The following is a 21,401-nucleotide window of genomic DNA, read 5'->3' on the forward strand; positions in this document are numbered from 1 at the left end:
CTTGTGCATCTGTGCCACCCATGGACAGCAGAAGTTTCTCCTTGGTGGGTTTGAAGCCTGGGGGTGGAGAGTGTTGTTCTGGGAGGTGCTTGGCTTTGCTCTTCCTGCCTGCCCCACCTCCAGCCATGAATGTTCCTGGCTATATATGCACCAGGATGGGGGCCCCTGCACCCATTTAAAAATGCTAACTGCTGCGCTCCTCGTTCTCCTCCTGCTGGTTCTAGCCTTGTTGACAAAGCAGCATGGGGGGTTCAGCTTTCCGAAGAACTCGGGGGGGCTGCCCGGGCCTCGGGCCTTGCCCTTCGTTGGCAATCTCCTCCACCTGTTCCATCCTGACCTTCCCATCCACTTCCATGACTTGGCTCGGCAATATGGCTCCATCTTCCGCCTTCGCCTTGGCAGCAAAGGTAAACCAGAGCAAAAACTTGTTCACCAAGGCATTGGGTAGCTTAGTCACAATTTTACATTGTCTTGCCGTTTTATTGTCTTCGGGCTCCGCCACGTTTGTTTGTTCCCTGAGTCTGAGAGGTTTTCCTTTCGTCCCAGGGGAAAAACACCCACACACACCGCTGTTTACTGCTGAATCAGAACAAACTTTGGTTGGGTTTTCTGCAAATTGGCATTTGTTCTGATTCAGCGGTAAACAGTGGGTTTGCTCAGGGAAAGTGGTGAGACAAACCTCTGCCTATCAATCACAAGACAAAAGGAAGTGTGAATGGTTCTTACTGTAGTTTGGGGTGTTTTTTTTGGGGGGGGGGGTATTTTTGCCTGCATTTTCATTTTTAGAAGAGGACTCCCCTCCCCGCTTCTATGGTTGCTAATTCTCTCTTTATAAAATTCACCAGCTAAAATGTTTATTTGTATATACAAATGAAGATTTTGCGCATAAAAGGACATTACAGTTGCTTAAAATAGCAGTTTTTAAAATATATGTTTGTACAATCGTTTGTTTGTTAGTATTTCAGTTATTGCCTTGCTTCTGCATTTTAACTTTTTAGAATATCACATTTGTTTGCCCACTTTTACGGTTGTCAATTCTCTCTTTATAAAATTTACTAGCCAAAGTGCTTATTTATATGCACAAATGAAGATCTTTTGCACAAAAGGATATTGCAATGATTCGAAATAGTAATTCTTTTTAAAAAAAAAAATGCAATATTTTTTCTGTTAGTATTTGGTTATTTTCTTGCTTCTGCATTTTAACTTTTTAGAAGAACATGTTTCTTTTTCTACTTGTCACTGTTGCCTTTGATATATATATTAAATAGCCAATACATTTATACATGGCCATAAATGACAAAATTACACACAAAATTACACAGTATTATTATTACAATAATACTAAAGTGTTAATTTTTTAAAAAGAAAAAGTAATAGTAATTAGAACAAACATAAAAACTTGATTGGCATTTGTTAAAATTCAGCAGTGAACAGTGAGTTTTCCTGGGAAAAATGGCAGGACAAAAGGCGGGGGGGGGGGACACCTCTTAGATGTCTGGAAATCACAGAATGAATGGAAGAAGCATAAGTGTTCTTTAGTGTAACAGGGTCTTTTGAAGTGCATTATTTTGGCTTCTTCATTCTTGTTTTGCATGCCACCTTTTGAATAATACAGAGAAGTGGCTTTTCAATTATTAAATTCTACAAAAATGAGGAACTATCCAATATTAGACTTTATTAATTTCCAAAGCTCTGCTTGAAGTGTGACCAGTGTTGCATACTACCCATAAATGTTTGCATCAGGGTCCTTTTTCTGAGCAGAAAAAGCTAATTCTTCCTCCCCCATTTCCCTGATATACACAGCAAGCCCCCATAAACCACTGCTCATCTGTCTGGGTTTCCCCAGCTACTCTGGGTGGCTCCCAACAGAATAATAATAATAATAATAATGATGATGATGATAATAATAAAGTGATAAAATATCAAACATTTCAAACTTCCCTTTAGTGGTTGGCAGTGCCTGTCCTGGGATTCCGGATAAGGAATCTTCTCAGCTCTGCCTAAAAATGCCAGGGATTGAACTTGGAATCTTCTGCACACAAAAGAGATACTCTAGATCCCTCCTCTGGTTCACAGCTTCCTAATTACCCTGAACAGTAATTAAATAAAAGAAGCTGCTTAGCCTTGTTGTTGTTGTTTAGTCATTTAGTCGTGTCCGACTATTCGTGACCCCATGGACCAGAGCACACCAGGCACTCTTGTCTTCCACTGCCTCCCGCAGTTTGGTCAGACTCATGTTTGTAGCTTCAAGAACACTGTCCAACCATCTTGTCCTCTGTCGTCCCCTTCTCCTTGTGCCCTCCATCTTTCCCAACATCAGGGTCTTTTCCAGGGAGTCTTCTCTTCTCATGAGGTGGCCAAAGTATTGGAGCCTCAGCTTCACGATCTGTCCTTCCAGTGAGCACTCAGGACTGATTTCCTTCAGAATCCATAGGTTAGATCTTCTTGCAGTCCATGGGACTCTCAAGAGTCTCCTCCAGCACCATAATTCAAAAGCATCCATTCTTCGGCGATCAGCCTTCTTTATGGTCCGGCTCTCACTTCCATACATCACTACTGGGAAAACCATGGCTTTAACTATACGGACCTTTGTTGGTAAGGTGATGTCTCTGCTTTTTAAGACGCTGTCTAGGTTTGCCATCGCCTTTCTCCCAAGGAGCAGGCGTCTTTTAATTTCGTGACTGCTGTCACCATCTGCAGTGATCATGGAGCCCAAGAATTAGCCTAGAATTTGTTATATACAAATATACAGTAATTATTTAAAATTCAGTGTCACATAAAAAAGTAAAAAAAAAATACATCCTTTAAAAAAAATGTTAAGAAAACTGAACCATCTAAGGGTATATAATCAATACCCATGTCTGAGATTCCTAGTTCTCCTTTAAGTCACCAGACCACAAAATAACAAAGAGCCTTGTGGCACCATAAAGGACTGATTTATTATAGCATAAACTTTCCTGGATGTCTGTCTGCTTCGGCTGGTGAATCTGATGACAGACAGCTGCATCTTACGTAGTGGGTCTGAGTCAACAAAAGGTTATGGTGTCATGGATGTGTAAAGTCCTTTAATGTGTCACAAAACCCTCTTCCTTGTTTTTTTAACCACATGCCCTTCAGAATCCAGCTGCCCCTCTGCAGTTATTTAAGGTGCCTGGGTACGCTTCTCCATTCCATAGCACGGCTGTTGATTTCAGTGATCCCAAATTGCTCCGATAATTCCCTATTTAGATCTCAGCCTTCCCATGTGCTGGCAAATAAAATCACGGCCACTGTTTAAGCAGGTATAATTCCTGCGCTTGCATGTTTGTTTGGAAATGGGTGCTGTTTTTTAAAACTAAAATAAAATATTAGCCTCATTAGCATAGCGTGAGAGATGCATCTTCTGACAGGCTAAATGATCTTGGTGGCAAATTAAGTAATAATTCCTTGTTCTGTTTCGCTTTGAACTTTGGTGGAACTGTCCATTCTGCCTTAACAGTGGCTTCCCGCGGTTTCAGGCGAGGTGGGATCCTTTTATGAGAAGAGAAGGCAGGGATTTGATTTTTTGATCTACCACTTGCCTAGCCTAGTTTTTCAGTGGCTCTGCCGGTTGGGAATGCGGATCAGGCGCTAGATCCGGGACGGGAAACTCCTTCCCTCCAAACGTTACAGGACTCCCACTCCCATCACCCCCTGTCCATTGGCTGTTCAGGTGGGGACTGATGGGAAATGGAGTCCAACAAGAACGTGTCTGCGCTAGAGAAAGCGGGAGGGGTCTCCCCGGAGTTAAATCTGATGACACAAGAAAAACATAAGGGCATCCCATGCCCTGAACTGGCCAATGCACCAACATTCATTGGATTCTAGTCGCGGTTAAGTTTTGATCATCATCAGCCCAGTGGAATAGGGAGTCAAGTTTACACAGGAGGGGAAAAAACAAGCAGACTTCTGATAGTTACTGAAAAGAATCGCTTGGTTTCTTCATATGTAAAGTTTAAAAGTATTACTAAATGATCTGAAATGGAATTAGGAATGATCTAAGATGCCTGGGGTCCCTTTAAAATGTATATAAAAAATGGAAATTTCTGATAGAGACTGTATACTGATGTATATTCATGGGCAAGTGGGGTCTTGAACCCTGGTCCCCGGGTCCTTGTCTGCAACTGCCACACCAAGACCAAAGCAGAAACCTTCCCCACACTCCCCTTTTCCCTTCTATGAAGAAACCCTTTCTGGGACCCCACATTTAAATTCTTCCCTGGTCTCCTTGCTGGCCCTAGTAGGACCAACTTGGCCAGTTAGCCCTGGGGATCATTTGATGTCTACTAACTGGGTCCCCCCCAAAAAATGACCCCTGAATTTTATTGATATTGATGCTGCATTTTATGTTGTATTTTATGCTGTTTTATTCTGTTTTTAAGTCACATTTTAATCAATGTTTTATATTTGCTGTTAGCCACCCTGAGCCCAGTTTTTAAACTGGGAAGGGTGGGGTATAAAATAATTTTTTAAAAAATTATTATTATATAAGCAGCTTTTGAATTTCTTTTTCTTAGACATGGTGGTTCTGAATAGTACAGATCTGATTCGGGAGGCGCTGCTGCGGAAATGGTCTGATTTTGCAGGACGGCCTCATGGATTTGTTGGTAATTGTAACCTGGTTGAATGGGAAGATATACACATAGCCCTGGTTGAAACGTAACAACCAGCCATGACTGCTTAAGCAAACACGAATCAATCCTTGGTTCATTAGCCTAGTTTGCTCACTAACCACAGTCAGAAAAGAACTTAGTCTCCTCAGCTGGAGATAATGAGAAACTACAGTTTATTCAAAATTGCAAGCTTGTCTTGTATGGATAAGGGCAGAGGGAGAGATTTGGGCTCATGCTTGCAACAGCAAGCCATAGTTTATTGTTACATCTGAACCTGACCATAGAGTCAAGGAAGGCCTGGACTAGAGCAACACAAAGCCCTCACTTCCTGTTCCCATGTGAAAGCAGAATCGTGACAAACATTGGCAAGGAAATCCCTCTACCGTACCCCCTCATGCACCTTCCTGGAGCCAGTTTTAGGTGCCTAGTAGTGATGGCAAATCAAAATGGCTGCCTTCACTTGGAAACAGGAAGTGCCAATCAAACTGTGTTTTGACTGGGAAGCTTTGTGTAAACTGTGGGCCTTCAGGTTGACCCTAATGGCCTTGTTCTACATAGTGGTTACATTATGTTGATTCTCCCACAATCAAACACTTTTCATAGCAAATACCACTGAGGTAATTTTCTTTCATGCCTACCATGGCAGTGACTCCATTTCTGAATATGTGTTCTTCCTTCTCCCTGAATTGTTTTTTCCCAACAGGCAGAGCAATTCCTCCCCTTTCTCTGGCACTATTTTGCCACCCTCCTTGCGTATTTTTGCCTGGGTGAATGAAAACATTTTAATATTACAGGTAGTTGTAAAATAGGGAGCTGGGAGAGAGGATCAGCAGCAGGAGAAGCAGCTCAGGGCCCGATTCCAAATAGGGGTGAAAACAGGATCTATATTCCATTCTGTCTTGTTCTTTGCTGCATGTAGACCTGTTTCCCTTCCGCTGCAGCTTGTCTTCTGCCAAAACCAAAATGTTAGTTTCTGTTTCTCACTGAGCAGCTGCTTGGAGTCACAGGACTCTGTTTACATTCCAGAGACCTTCCAGTCTCATGGGAAGGGAGATGGGGTGTGACGTTAGTGGTTTCCTGTTTCCTTTGTTCAGTTGCTCTCTGCTTTCGTAGACAGAGGATGTATATTTCTTTGCTGTCTGCGTAGTAAGAAATAAAGCATAGCATGTAGCCCAAACCTCTCGTCTCTTCCCTGTGCTGGGAACTCTGCTGAATAGAATGTGCCTTGGAGCCTCATCAAAGGCTTGAGGTCGTTATACGTCGGGAGGCAATTCGAAGGCTCGGCCGAAGGAAGATGAGACTTTATCAGCTTGGCCGAGCGGAGATTCCAAAAATGTATACAGTTCATCATTGACATTACATTGTTCCACCCCAATCATTTCAGTGCACAGGCAATGGAAATCGGGAGGGGAAACAAATAAATTCTGTATCATTTGCAGACTGTAAGCAACAACAGCAAATCCTGGCTTAATTGATTTCCCTTCTGGCAATGGGGCCAATGAATTGCGGTTTCCATCGCAATTTGCTGGTGTGTGATTGCATTCCGCCCCACCCCCCGGGAAAGAGCAGCAGTCTGGAAGCATTCCTTCTCTCCCTCCTACTTCTCGCCCTGCAGCAGACCTTGTTTCGTTGGGAGGCAAGGACATCTCCTTGGGCAACTATACGCCGACCTGGCGCCTGCAGAGAAAAATGGCCCACTTAGCTTTCCAGCGCTGCCTGCGAGGAAACATGGAGCAGATTGTCCAGAGCCAGGCTCGTCAGCTCTGCAAGGTGAGATGCTGCAAACGGCACCGACTGATCAGGATGGGCGGCTTGTCCATCTTGTGAAGCCGTCTCTCCGGGGCCAGGACTTCCGCTTGTGCAACATAACTTCGCCTCCCCTTTAAAAAAAACAAAAAAATGTGGAACCTCTAGCCTGGGCAATATAACCCAGAACCATGTTGTTTTACTTTATGTCAGGGGCATAGCTGTCAACCATCCCTTATTCGGCGGGAAACTCCCTTATCCCAGCGCCGTCTCCCGCTGCTGTCCCTTATGGATGATGTCCCTTAAATTTCCCGGGTTTCAAAGGAAGCAGCTCCTCTCCCTCCCTCCCTGCCGGCCAGTGAGGAGGGAGGCTCCAGCTGTGTTGCTTGGCTGTGTTGCTCATCCAATAAGGAGTCTAAGAACGACTGGGGCGTGGAGCTTGCATGCCTTGTGCCAATCAAATCCGCCGCGTTGCCTGGGGACTCGCCTTTGCTCAGCGCTTGCCAGCAGAGAAGTGACAGTGGTTTTCCTTGCTGCATCCCCTTTGCCGCGTTGCTGCGCTGTGGGAACCACCGCTTGAGGCTTCGTTTGGCTGCTGGCTGGGCTTTCTGCCTTTGGCTCGGAGGGGCTCATAAGTTAAACATACCTGTGCTCGGAATTGGATGGATGCGTCATCGATGGCCTACTCACCCTTGCTGAGGAAAAGGTCTGTCTGGAGCGGGGGCACATGGTGGGGGAAAAGGAAAGGAACTGGTTGAGTACAATGGCGGGCGGCGATCTCGTGGGGGGGGGCTTTTGGATTTGTTTTGGAGGCTCCTTCGATTGACTGTTATGGGGGAAAGGAAAGGAGCTGGTTGACTAAAATCCCTTATTTTGGCTGCTGATCCCTTATTTTCAAATCTGTAAGTTGACAGCTATGGTCAGGGGTAGGGAACCTTTTTCAGACTGAGGGTAGCACTGCGGGTCACATGCCATTGGTGGGCGGAGCCAGCGGCAAACATGGGCGGAGCAACAGAGACGAACTTTGTATGGTCGGCTGAGCTTCAGCCATCCAAAAGTCAGGGGTTTCTGGGTGCACCTCCAGGCAAGCGAAAAGCATCATCACTCTCTAAGGAGAGGGGAGAGTCCTGAGCAGGGGTCAGCAAACCTTTTCAGCAGGGGGCCGGTCCACTGTCCCTCCAGCCTTGTGGGGGACTGGACTATAAGCCACCCCCCACGACTCTCCCCTCCATTCTCCACAGCACCGGACGAGCCCCGGTGGCTGCTTACCTGTGTATTGCGAGCGGCAGGGGCTGGTGGCGGCGGAGGGACAATGAGCGGCGCATGAAAGGGCTCCGGAGAGGGGCTGCTTAAAATGGCGGCCTCTGAAGCGCTGCTGCTGCTGGCACCAACAAAGCCCAATCCCCTTCCTTCTCTAGGCAGGGCGGGGAGAAGCCAGGAGGAGGGAAGGAGGAGGTGCCTGCAGCAACTTCTGGTCTATTTTACCATTTCTGCATATTCCATTCTTCCTTTACTGGGACTTCTGCTTCTTTCCATTTTGGGGCAAGTAGCATTCTTGCTGCTGTATTAGCATACATAAATAAGTTTCTATACAGTTTAGGTAGTTCTGTCCCTATAACTCCCCAGAGAAAAGTTTCTTTTTAAAAAATAAAATAAAATAAAAGTTACTTTGAACATCCTTTTCAATTCATTATATATCATTTCCCAGAAAGCTTTAAACTTACTACAAGACCACCACATATGATAAAAAGAACCTTCTTTCTCTTTACATTTACAATGCTTGTTTGATGTAGAGATATCCATTTTTGCCAGTTTACTTTGTGTTAGATACCAACGATATGTCATTTTTGTATAATTTTCTCATAAACCATAACATGCTGTAAATTTTATAACCAAATTCCACAATCATTCTCATGTTTCCATGTCTATATAATGACCAATATCTATCGCCCAGACGATGCTACATGTTCTAAGGGAAGCCTTTTCCTCTTCTGGTTTTGTCAGGCTTTCCATGGTTATGGGGGCAAACCTGTGGACTTGGCTCAGGACTTCTCCCTGCAAGCCTGTGGGATCATCTGCAGAGTCTTGTTCGGCCCTTTGGTGAGTAGGAACGGAGAAATTTGTCCACTTCAGTCCCCCTCCCAGTTGTCAGTGTTTGTACTATAAAGCGATCTAAACCACAGAGCCTAGGGCTTGCCGATCACAAGGTTGGCAGTCCGAATCCCTGCGACAAGGTGAGTTCCCGTTGCTCAGTCCCTGCTCCTGCCCACCTAGCAGCTCACTAGGCCACAGTAACTCCCCCCTCTCTCCTTTCTTGGAGGTTTCTTTTTTATAATTATTATTATTATTAAACATTTCAACATAACAATTTATCAAAAACATATCAACCTCATTTCCGCCCCATAAATTTCCCACCCCCGTCCCTGAAAAGAACCCACCGCCCCACCCCCTCCCGGACTCCCCTCAGCTCCTCTCTCTGGTTTTTGATCACATGTTACTCTCTGCCTATTCTAAAATTGTAATGACCCTTAATTTATCTGTCTATACGTTACCAATAGGTACGCGGGTGGCGCTGTGGGTTAAACCACAGAGCCTAGGACTTGCCGATCAGAAGGTTGGCGGTTCAAATCCCTGTGACGGGGTGAGTTCCCGTTGCTTGGTCCCTGCTCCTGCCAACCTAGCAGTTCGAAAGCACAAAGTGCAAGTAGATAAATAGGTACTGCTCCGGCACGAAGGTAAATGGCGTTTCTGTGCGCTGCTCTGGTTCGCCAGAAGCGGCTTAGTCATGCTGGCCACATGACCCGGAAGCTGTATGCCGGCTCCCTCGGCCAACAAAGCTAGATGAGCGCCACAACCCCAGAGTCGTCCGTGACTGGACCTAATGGTCAGGGGTCCCTTTACCTTTTATACTACATTTTTTTAGATTTGCCTTTAAACCTATTTATCTTTTCATACACAGTTTTTACTAATGTATGTACACAGTTTTACACAAGCAGTTTCGTCTAGAAGAAGAAGAAGAAGAAGAGTTTGGATTTGATATCCCACCTTTCACTCCCTTTAAGGAGTCTCAAAGCGGCTCACATTCTCCTTTCCCTTCCTCCCCGACAACAAACACTCTGTGAGGTGAGTGGGGCTGAGAGACTTCACAGAAGTGTGACTGGCCCAAGGCCACCCAGCAGCTGCATGTGGAGGAGCGGAGACGCGAACCCGGTTCACCAGATTTCGAGACTGCCACTCTTAACCACTACACCACACTGGCTCTCATTTGATGCTAGCAACTTTTGCACACTCCCCCCATATTTGTATTTCTGCCAATCTTGTGTTGTCGAAGAACAGCCTCACAAAATTCGGGCAGGTGCATACTTTGAAAGAAGGCTGTGTTTTGGGTCACATATTGCTTCAGAAAGTGTGAGTTTGACAGATTTGCCGGAAATGAATTGACTCTCCCAGCAACCCTCCTGCCATTTGTCTTTGTCTCCAGCCTGACTCTGCACTTTCTTCCAATTAAGGACAATTTCACCATTGAGAAACTGCATGACTGCATCTACAAGATAATGGAAAAGTGGGGTGCAACCTCTGTCCAGGTGGTGGATGCCTTGCCCTTCCTCAAGGTACAGGGGCAGCAATGAGCTGGCTAACTGGGGGGGGGGGACACCACCGCCACCTAAACTTGCCTCAATTTCACTTTCTTAAAGAGCATCTCCACCCCATCATTCTGCCCGAATACTAAGGTCCAGCTCTGAGGGCTTTCTGGTGGTTCCTTCACTGCAAGAAGTGAGGTTACAGGGAACCAGGCAGAGGGCCTTCTCGGTAGTGGCGCCCGCCCTATGGAACGTTGATATGTACTGAGTTGAATAGGATTCAGAATGCAGCAGTCTGGTTGGTCCTAGAACAATAGGGTCCAGAATGCAGCTGTCTGACTAGTCCACAGGAGCCACCCAATCCAGCTCCAGTTGGAAGTGAATCCGCAACCTGATTGGCCTACAGGTAAATCCCGGAATTAGCCAATCATGTGGGGCCCGTTGTGCAAATAATGTATATAAAGCAGACATTCTGGGGGAACTTCCAATCCTCCTCACCACTATGAGCTGAATAAAGAGCATGAAATCCCTTCTCAACTCCGAGTATATTTCAAACGCCCTCTCATCAGGTGTCAAGGAAATAGACAACTATCCGACTTTTAGAAGACATCTGAAGGCAGCCCTGTTTAGGGGAGTGTTTGATGTTTTATTGTGTTTTTAATATTCTGTTGGGAGCTGTCCAGAGTGGCTGGGAAAACCAAGCCAGATGGGCAGGGTATAAACAAACATTATTATTATTATTATTATTATTATTATTATTATTATTATTAAAGCAAGTTTATTGACTGGTTCTAGTCAAAGCGCTTTGCTGCACATCTCGAGCAAGCAGGCTGCTTTGGACTTTACTATGCTGAGATAGTCTGGTTCTCTGCAAAAGTGGGAGAAATAATCGGGTGGGTCTCTGGGTGTTTTGTGCTGAAAATCAGCTACCTTCTGCTTCCCTGACACCCTAGGTCTTCCCCAATGCCAATTTGCGCCACCTGTTCTCCTGCATCAAAAGCCGGGATGCCTTGGTCCAGCACGTGATGAAGAAACACCAGGTGAGGATATGGATGGTGAGCAGGTTGGGATCTTCTTGTGGGGATCTGCAGCAGGAGACCGGGACACTCATTGGCCCTTGATGCAGCAATGTGGAGAAGCAGCACTTCAAGGTACTATGGAAGATGACATCATGCGTTTGTTGGGTAGAAATCCAACTGGTGCAGTGGTGCTCAAGGAAGGCCTTTTTAAAAAATAAAATAAAATTCAAAGATCTTTATTGAAACTTAACATATATACATAATAACCAAAATTCCCAATGATTCCCTCACATGAAATATAATATCTACATTACAACAGTTGCATAATTATACACTTAATTATAAATCCCATCACCCACCCCTCCACAGCAATTTGACTTCTGTATATTTCTTTCTACATTTTTCTTCTTGCATTCTATAATAAATTATTTTTGTTAAATTTTGATTCCCCCCCCTTTGTTTGTTTTGTTATTGCTTACATTTTTTATCCTAAGCCTATTAACATGTCATTTTTAGAACAATATTTTGACATATAATCTTCGAAATACTTCCACTCCATTCTTAACTTTTGATTTGATTGATATCTTATAAAGTAAAGGTAAAGGTACCCCTGCCCGTACGGGCCAGTCTTGACAGACTCTGGGGTTGTGTGCCCATCTCACTTAAGAGGCCAGGGGCCAGCGCTGTCCGGAGACACTTCCGGGTCACGTGGCCAGCGTGACATCGCTGCTCTGGCGAGCCAGAGCCACACACGGAAACGCCGTTTACCTTCCCGCTGGTAAGCGGTCCCTATTTATCTACTTGCACCCGGAGGTGCTTTCGAACTGCTAGGTTGGCAGGCGCTGGGACCGAGCAGCGGGAGCGCACCCCGCCGCAGGGATTCGAACAGCCGACCTTTCGATCGGCAAGTCCTAGGCGCTGAGGCTTTAACCCACAGCGCCACCTGCGTCAATTGAAGTTAATTTTGCCAATTCTATATACTCATTTAATTTACAAATCCACTCTTCCTTTGTTGGTATGTCCTGAGATTTCCATTTAGTAGCAATCACTACCCTGGCAGCTGTTGTTGCATATAAAAAGATTGTTTTTTTCGTATGTGGTATGTCTTTGCCCACCAACCCTAACAGATAAGCTTCAGGATTTTTTCATCAAGGTTTTTTTTTTAGCATTTTCTTAAGTTCCTCATGTATTATTCCCTAAAACTTCTTTATTTCTCAAGGAAGCCCTCTTGATTCAGTGGATGCTTCTGCTAATGGAAGGGGAGTGGCAAGTTAGGGGTTTGTTTTGCCAGTTTCCCTCTCCCACCTGCAGCCCCCCTGAAAATTAACTCCAGAGAGCCGAGGGACCCTCCAAAACAGGGTGGACAATGGTGCAGAGGACTATTTGTTCATTTATTTGTTTATTACTTTTATATACTACCTTTATCTTCCTCTTTTTTTTTTTTTTTGCTATTTCAACAACTGATTTATTTGAAGACTTTCTGTAAACATATAAATGCTAACGTGTTCTGTTGATTTAAGCATTTGCTTTTCTTTTAATAGATTTTTATTAAGATTTTAAATATTACAAAGAGAGAAATAGAAAAATAGAAAAATTTCAATTTAAACAAAAAAACAAAACAAAAAAGCAAAACTATACATAAAAACAAACATCACAGAAAACAAAAGAAAAAAACACACGAAAAAAACCCACAAATCAAACCTTTACATAACTTTCTTTCCTTTGCTTATTTCCTTGACCTCCTCACACCTCCCTTTTTTGTATTCTACTTCAGTTAGATATTTCAGCAAATCCTTTCCAGCTTTGTTTTTATCCTAATAATTTATCTTAATATACTGTAATTTTACATTCTCTTCTTTCACCAATTAACAATCCATTTTTACTTAATCCTATATCATTTCTGCTAAAACCACATTACTTCATTCCAACATCCTTCTAACATTCCTTAATTTTACAATGTTTCTGTAGATAAACTTTAAATTTCTTCCAATCTTCTTCCACCAACTCTTCACCTTGGTCTCGGATTCTGCCAGTCATTTCCGCCAGTTCCATATAGTCCATCACCTTCATCTGCCATTCTTCCCGGGTGGGTAGATCTTGTGTCTTCCAATACTTTGCAATAAGTATTCTTGCTGCTGTTGTGGCATACATAAAGAATGTTCTGTCCTTCTTTAACACCAATTGGCCGACCATGCCCAGGAGAAAGGCCTCTGGTTTCTTCAGGAAGGTATATTTAAATACCTTTTTCATTTCATTATAGATCATCTCCCAGAAAGTCTCTTTACATTTCCAACATTTATTATCGGGCAAATGATAAATTTTTGGAAGCTTGACTGGTGTCATGTACCACCTTATACTACCTTTATCTTCCAAGGAGTTCAAGGTGGGCCACATGGTTCCCCAGTTCCCACCACAACACTGTGAGGTAGGCTAGGCTAGGAGATCGAGACAGGCCCAAAGTCACCCAATGAGCTTCATGTCTGAGTGGGGAAGGGTGAATTGTCAAGATCCGTCCATTAGTAAAGGACTGGGGGGTGGGGACTTGTGGCCTTCCAGAGCTGCATTTGATTCCCATCACATCAACTGTTACCTGGCCTGACTGGGACCGACTGGAGTTGAAGTCCAACGTTACATGAAAAAGGCCGCAAGTTGTCCATTCCTGTGTCAGTGAATGCCTCTGTTGAATGAGAAGGTTTGAAATTCCTCCAGAATGTTCATAGCGAGGGAAACAAATACAAGTAGGCCATTCCACAGATGGGGAGCCACCACCGAGAAGGCCCTGTCCACATGAACAGACAAAACGGTAGGGCGATTTCAGTGATGGGGCGTGGGGTGGGCTTTTCATGACAGCTGGAGGTGAAGATTAGATTCAGTCAGGGCTCTTAGATTCCCTTGGGGAGGAGTGGGCGACGTCTTGGTTAAGCAGAAACTGAAGAGGTCATAGCATTGGGGTCTCTTTTTATTTTGGGAGAGCTGAAGAATATTAGAAGAGGCCTGGTGGAACAGGCCAGTGGCCCACCTAGTCCAGCACCCCTGTTCTCATGGTGGCCTGAGGAAAACTGGCAAGCAGGACTGAAGCACAAGAACACTCTCCCCTTGTGGTTTCCAGCAACTGATACTTGGAAGCATTGCTGCCTTGAAGTTCTTCCTTGCTTGGGCACTAAGCCACTTCTGCTCTCTCTCTCTCTCTCTCTCTCTCTCTCAGGAGCCCCACAGCACCTCAGGACAGGACATGGTGGACCACATGCTGCATTTCCAGCATGACCATGAGGCCAGTGAGTGCAAGGGGACGGGCCTTGTGCCGGAACACGTCCACATGGCCATTGTTGACATGCTATTCGGAGGCACTGAGACCACAGCAACCTTACTCAGCTGGGCTGTGGCCTTTCTGGTGCATCGCCCACAGGTAGGATGCAGCGGGTGTGTGTGTGGGGGGGGCATCCCAGGCTTGGTGGTTCGCTAGGCCGAAGTAGCTCCCCCCCCCCCTCCTTGCTTGGAGGTTTCTTTTTTTATAATTTTATAAACCACAGAGCCTAGGACTTGCCGATCAGAAAGTCGGCGGTTCGAATCCCCGTGACAGGGTGAGCTCCCGTTGCTCGGTCCCTGCTCCTGCCAACCTAGCAGTTTGAAAGCACATCAAAGTGCAAGTAGATAAATAGGTACCACTCCGGCAGGAAGGTAAACGGCGTTTCCATGCACTGCTCTGGTTCGCCAGAAGCGGCTTAGTCATGCTGGCCACATGTCTGTAGACAAATGCTGGCTCCCTCGGTCAATAAAGCAAGATGAGCTCCGCAACCCCAGAGTCGGTCGCAACTGGACCTAATGGTCGGGGTCCCTTTACCTTTACCTTTTATGTTACCAATAATAAATTTGTGTCTGTTTATTCAAAACTTGCCAAGGAGATCACTTCATTTTGTTGTTTCTTTAAGTACCCGTATTTTTTGCACCATAACACACACTTTTTTCCTCCTAGAAAGTAAGGGGAAATGTCTGTGTGTGTTATGGAGCGAATGCCTACGGGTGGCGGGGGGATCTGCTGCAGTCGTGAGCAGAGGATCCATGGTTCCCCTTCCTTCCCTCCTCCGTGGCTTGCTTTGAAACAGCAAAGCGGGAGAAGAGCCACTGAGTGGGGAGGAGAGAGAGACAGAGAGCCTGCTTGCTTTAAAGGAGCAAAGTGGGAGAGGAGAGGAGCCTTCTCCTCTTATACCCCTCTTCTGCATTATTAGCAGCATCCCTCTCCACACACCCCACGTGTGTTTCTTCTCCCCTTAAACCCCTCTTCTGCATTATTAGCAGCATCCTTCTCCACACACTCCATTAGTGCTCCTTGTCCCTTGAGTGCTTTTCCTTCCCTCCCCACTTAAAACGTGGTTACAAAGCACGGATCCACATGGATCCTCAGGATTTTTGCACTAGGTCACCCCAAATTCACCATCAGATCACATAGCATGCCCATGGCTACATCTTGCACCAAAAAAATCACGCACCCACTGTTGCCTGGGGCCGCAGTGGTGCAAAAACGTGGTTACAAAGCATGGATCCACATGGATCCTCAGGATTTTTGCATTGGGCTACTCCAAACTCACTGTCAGATCACATGTCTGTGGCCAAGGCATGAACCACAAAAATCATACATCCACTGTTTCGTTTAGAATATTTTTTTTCTTGTTTTCCTCCTCTAAAAACTACATGTGTGTTATGGTCGGGTGTTATAGAGCGAAAAATATGGTACTTTGTAAAAGGTTCCCATTCTTCTTTAAAATCACAGTCGTCCTTGTCATGTAATTTATGCGTCAGTTTTGCCAGTTCCACATAGTCCATCAATTTCCCTTGCCACTGCTCTTTTGTCGGGATTTCTTCTTTCTTGGGGGTTTCTGAGCAGAGGTTGGATGGCCATCTATCATGGGAGTTAGACTAGATGACGCTTAGGGTCTTTTCCAACTCTACAATGCTGTTATTCAGCCTGTGTTTGTGCAGGGTGGGGTAGGGAGGCTTTCTGTGCCTAAGGGTTGCGTCCCCTCGTGTCAGCATGGGTCTATAGCAAACTACAGTGGTGCCTCGCAAGACGAAAATAATCCATTCCGCGAGTCTCTTCGTCTTGCGGTTTTTTCGTCTTGCGAAGCAAGCCCATTAGCGGCTTAGCGGCTTAGCGCTATTAGCAGCTTAGGGGCTTAGCGGATCAGCTGATAAGCGGCTTAGCGGATCAGCTGATAAGCGGCTTAGCAGATCAGTTGTTAAATGGCTTAGCGGATCAGCTGATAAGCGGCTTAGAAAAAGGGGGGGAGGAAAAAACCCCCGCAGGAACTCGCAAGACATTTTCGTCTTGCGAAGCAAGCCCATAGGAAATTCGTTTTGCGAAGCACCTCCAAAACGGAAAACCCTTTCGTCTAGCGGGTTTTCCATCTTGCGAGGCATTCGTCTTGCGGGGCACCACTGTACAGCGATCCTAAATCTGCCAGAATGTTTTCTCCACACCCCGATTTGTTCTTATCTCTGCCACTCCAGATCCAGGAGCGAATCCATGAAGAGCTCATGGCCGCGGTGGGAACAAGCCGTGACCCCACCTATAGTGACCGGGAGCACCTGCCCTTCTTGAACGCCACCATCTTGGAGACCTTGCGCTTGCGCCCCTCGGCAGCCCTGGCTTTGCCCCACATGACCATCCGGGATACAAGGTACCCAGGTGTCTGCAAGGCCTATCCTAGCATTCTTCATGTGTAGAAGGGAACCACGGGGGCTGCGCTGCTGGATCACCTCCGACAGTGCGCTCCCCGGATAGCCACACGTTGGTGTTGATACCTGTAGGTTCTCATGTGCGAACATCCACGCGGCTGATAGATATCCATGCCAGTGCAGTGGACCTCTGAGCTAGTGCCATACAGAGGGTGTCAAGAAGGGGTTAACAGCACAGCTCTTGCTCCCACTTTTATGCTGCTGCTGCTGCTGCTGCTGTTGATTTGATTAGTGAATTGCTTCCTATGAGCATAAGATGTGGATGTTTAAAAACGTGTTCCCAAACAGATGTAGATACGTGGAGAACTGAGTTGGAGATATGGGAAGCCAAATGTTATGGCTTGGTCTCTCCCACAAACGCAAGCAACTCTGCCTGTTGATTATTTCAGATTTATTGCTAAAACAACAAACTAGGACAGAACTCCTCTACTCATCGTCCTCCCCAGAAGATGGAGTTGCCCGGACTGAGCTCCTCCCCCTTCCCCAGCCTCGAAAACCATGGCGAGGCTTCTGATTGGCTGCAGGAGCTTCCTGCACTCAATCAGAAGCTGTGTCAGATGCTCGGCTTCCAAAAAACGTTTGCAAACCGGAACACTCACTTCCGGGTTTGCAGCATTTGGGAGCCGATTTGTTCGGGAGCCAAGCCGTTCAACTACCAAGGTACCACTGTATATATATAAAACACCTGCAGTGCAGCATCAGCGCTCCATCTAATCCGACTTCCTACAACTGCCAAAAGGACACCCTCGAGGAGCTCAGAAGCATGGTATAAAGGAAAAGATCTTTCCCTGCTGTTCCTTAGCAGCAGTAAATTGGATTGGGAAGCATAGGGAACTCATAGATCCCATGCACCCCGACAGGAAATGATGCTTGGTCAGTGCCACACGGGATGTTGGGGAGAGCCAGCAGTGTAGTTTCCCCATGGCTCCCTTCTTAGGCCTGTTAAGGCCGATGCTTACAAGGCTTTTCCTGTTTCTAGTGAGGCCTTGCTACCATTGACACCAATGCGGGAGGGATTTTTTGAACCCAGACCTGATGTAAGAGAGAAGAGAAAGGAGAAGTGGGGTGGATTTCAGAGGCTCAGAGGAATTTGCGCTATGCACTGTACCAGAAATACTGTATTTTTCGCTCTATAAGACGCACCAGACCACAAGACGCACCTAGTTTTTGCAGGAGGAAAACAAGAAAAAAATATTCTCAATCTCAGAAGCCAGAACAGCAAGAGGGATCGCTGCGCAGTGAAAGCAGCAATCCCTCTTGCTGTTCTGGCTTCTGGTATAGCTGCGCAGCCTGCATTCACTCCATAAGACGCACACACATTTCCCCTTACTTTTTAGGAGGGGAAAAGTGAGTCTTATAGAGCAAAAAAAAAGGTATTGAATTCTTATGGGGGTCACATTCCCGTGTTTGTCACAGCCTGAGGCAAAACGGGGTTGAAGCTATTAATATATCTTTTTTTACCTATTTGTAGTACTTTCTAGGCACATTGTTACAGCCCCCTCCATCCTCCATCAGTGTTTGAGGACATATGCCAGGCATGCAAAAACATCCTTCAGAGCAGGGCAGGTGAACGGTTGAGGTGGGTGGCTGAAAGGGAACTGCAGCCCCAGGGAGACTTCCGGGGACCAGACAAGAGATACATTTGTCCCCCAGGCCTCAGGTTCACCACCCAACCATTCTCTGCTCTGTGTGCTCCCCGGCTGTGTGCTCAGGATGGGAGTCTTTGTGTTTGCAACAGATGCCAAGGCTGTCTCTGAGAAGATGGTCAGGGCAGAGAGGAGAGGAAGCTGAGACCTTGCTGCCTGTGAGATGGCAGATGTTAACTCATTTTTTTGTATTCTCTCCACTCCAAGCTTGTCTGGTTTTTCCATTCCCAAGGGGACAACAGTCATCACTAATCTCTATGGGGCCCATCATGATGAGAGCAAGTGGCACCGCCCCCTGGAGTTCAGACCAGGTATTGCACACTGTGTGTGTGTGTGTGTGTGTGTGTGTGTGTGTGTGTGTGTGTGAGAGAGAGAGAGAGAGAGAGAGAGAGAGATCTGTGTGTCACAATGAGAAAGCAAGGGCTCACCTGCACTTTCATCGGACACATATTTTGATTGAACTGCATACCGATTAATTGCTAGGAGTGAACATCGGTATAAGGCAGCTTCCTATGTTCCCAATAAATTTAATTAAAGGTAAAGGTAAAGGGACACCTGACCATTAGGTCCAGCCGTGGCTGACTCTGGGGTTGCGGCGCTCATCTCGCTTTATTGGCCGAGGGAGCCAGCGTTTGTCCACAGACAGCTTCCGGGTCATGTGGCCAGCATGACTAAGCCGCTTCTGGCGAACCAGAGCAGCGCACGGAAACGCCGTTTACCTTCCCGCTGGAGCGGTACCTATTTATCTACTTGCACTAGGTTGGCAGGAGCAAGGACCGAGCAATGGGAGCTCTCCCCAGAGTCCTAGGCTCTGTGGTTTAACCCACAGCACCACCCGCGTCCCTTTAATTACTTTTGCTTTAAATAGAGATAATTCAGGAGAACGTGAACCGGAATGAGTTGAGGGGAATTGAGCATAAATGAATGGGAAACCAATGGTGTTTGGGCAGGGTGCAGATCAATGGAAGAAGTTATCTGGGGTGATCTGGGCGAAAACATTCCATGTAAATTCCATGCAAATAGTGCCCTGGGTACCTGTGCCCTGAATCTTTTGCTTCGGTGGGTGGGCAACTCTCTTCCTGACACAAGCTTTCTCTTCTTGCCTAGAGAGGTTCCTGGAGGAGGACCCCTCGGGGGAGGCCCAGAGGCAACTCATCCCATTCGGTTGTGGGGCACGGGTCTGCCTGGGGGAGACTCTCGGGCGCATGGAGGCTTTCCACGTCCTTGCACACACCCTGCGGGATTTCCAGATATTGCCCCCATCGCCTGGACACCTCCCTGACCTCAGGGGGTCCTATCGGTTTATTGTGCATTGCAAGCCCTTCAGGGTGAGGCTGGTTCCCTGGGCAGCGGCGTCTGATCTTGCAAAATGAGGCCTCCGCTGGCAGTCAGGACGACACTCAGGGTCCCTTCCGACTCTGCAGTTCTACGATGCTGTTATCTTGGGACAGTCGCCGACTCTCAATTGAGTCGTTGTGAGGATAATATAGAAGGGGGGAACGGGAGAACTATTTTATGCCACTTTGAGCTCCTTGGGAGATATACTCTAGCTATTTGTAGATAGATGTAATAAACGTTAATCAATTTAACCTTAGTGTACATTAGACTGGCTTTTTGTGATTTTTATAAAAGATTTTCTTTTGCTACAAAACGAATGGGGAAAAGTACATATTTTGTCTTCACGAAGAGTCTTTTTCACAGTTTTTTTAGGGTCTTTTTCACGGTTCAGTTACATGTAGGGAGAGATACTTGAGTCATGGGCATCTTGCGATTGGGGGAAAAGAGAGGGGAGGGAGAGTGTGGTACTTTAGTTCTGTTTCAGTGTGTTAGTGTAGGGGTTTGTGTCAGCATCACATGATAGATCCTGTGTATCACACAATAAATATTGCTGCAAACATTTCTGAGATCATGGTCTTTCTAAGGAGTGGCTTTCTAATGAGGTTTGTTAATTGTTCTACTTTAAATGTTCTGAGGATCCTATGGCTTTTAAAATGTGTTTTTTGGGAGTGGGGGTTATTGCCCTCTTTTAATTTTGATTATATATCTTGTGGTTTTATATTTTGATTTTATTCTGTGAACCGCCCTGAGAGCTCTGGGTATAGGGCGGTATGTACTGTAAATTCAATAAATAATTATAATTACACACACACACACACACACACACACACACACACACTATCCTGAACTTTTAGATCACCCAGGTCATTGGGTCTTATGTTTTAAAACAGGGGTGAGGACACATTTAGCCCTCAATATATTGCTTGACCCCAACTCCCAACATCCCTGGTGACGGGGTCATGGTGACTAGGAGCCAGTGAGAGTTGTAGCCTAATGACATCTGGATGGCACCAGGTTGGCAAAAGCCTGGGAGGCCAGGGTTCGAATCCCGACTCAGCCATGAAGCTCACTAGGTGACTCTGGTCCAGTCCACTGCCTCTCAGCCTAGCCTACCTCACAGGGTTGTTGCAAGGCTAAAACGGGGAGGTGGCAAACCACCTTGAGCTCCTTGAAGAAAAAGGGTGGAGTGTAAATTAAATAAATAATGCTTCTCCTTATCATGGCCACCCACTCATTCACACCCACTTTCCCTCCAGCCCATAGAGGAAAGCAAGTACCGTATTTTTTGCTCCATAAGACACACTTTTTTCTTCCTAAAAAGTAAGGGGAAATGTCTGTGCGTCTTATGGAGTGAATGCATGGTACCTTGGAGTCGAATTGCCAAGGGGCAAAAAGCTCTTTTTTCTGAAAGAGGGAAGTGGGTGTTGAAACAAAGCCACTGATCGTTTGCCGATCGGGGAGAGAGATAAGGGACGCTAGAGATAAAGGAGGCTGCCTGGGAGGGGGGAGGTAAAGACAGCAAACTTGTACAGGGGGAAAGCAGAAAGACTAAAGCAATAAGGAGAGAAATTTGAAGAAAAGGAGGAGCAAAAAACTGCTCCAGCTAAGGAAAAGACCCTAAGGCAAACAAGAGGGAAGGGAGTGTTGAAAGGAAAAAGCTGATCGGTGGGACTGGAAGAGAGGTAAGGGACGCTAGCGGAGGCTGCC

At 46.1% G+C, this 21,401-nt stretch overlaps 1 protein-coding gene across 1 annotated transcript; it reads left to right on the forward strand.

The window, feature by feature from the left end:
- Positions 1-28: 28 nt before the first annotated feature.
- Positions 29-20,253, forward strand: CYP21A2 (cytochrome P450 family 21 subfamily A member 2). The gene is made up of 10 exons (XM_083724543.1): positions 29-407; positions 4,536-4,625; positions 6,247-6,401; positions 8,382-8,477; positions 9,887-9,988; positions 10,912-10,998; positions 14,183-14,383; positions 16,483-16,652; positions 18,564-18,667; positions 19,464-20,253. The coding sequence occupies exons 1-10, from the start codon at positions 146-148 to the stop codon at positions 19,727-19,729; spliced, it is 1,533 nt and encodes a 510-aa protein (XP_083580669.1). The 5' UTR covers positions 29-145; the 3' UTR covers positions 19,730-20,253.
- The last annotated feature ends 1,148 nt before the right edge of the window (positions 20,254-21,401 follow it).

Source organism: Podarcis gaigeae, assembly GCF_964106915.1.
Source record: "Podarcis gaigeae genome assembly, chromosome: 2".
Classification (NCBI taxonomy): Eukaryota; Metazoa; Chordata; class Lepidosauria; order Squamata; family Lacertidae; genus Podarcis; species Podarcis gaigeae.

What these genes read in the sequence shown, in the direction of transcription:
- CYP21A2 (XM_083724543.1), top strand. Translation starts at nt 146, where the DNA reads ATGCACCAGGATGGGGGCCCCTGCACCCATTTAAAAATGCTAACTGCT. An exon ending in ATGCCTTGCCCTTCCTCAAG is followed by an intron (nt 9,989 to 10,911) that starts GTACAGGGGCAG and finishes CTGACACCCTAG; the next exon opens with GTCTTCCCCAATGCCAATTT. An exon ending in CCCCCTGGAGTTCAGACCAG is followed by an intron (nt 18,668 to 19,463) that starts GTATTGCACACT and finishes CTTCTTGCCTAG; the next exon opens with AGAGGTTCCTGGAGGAGGAC.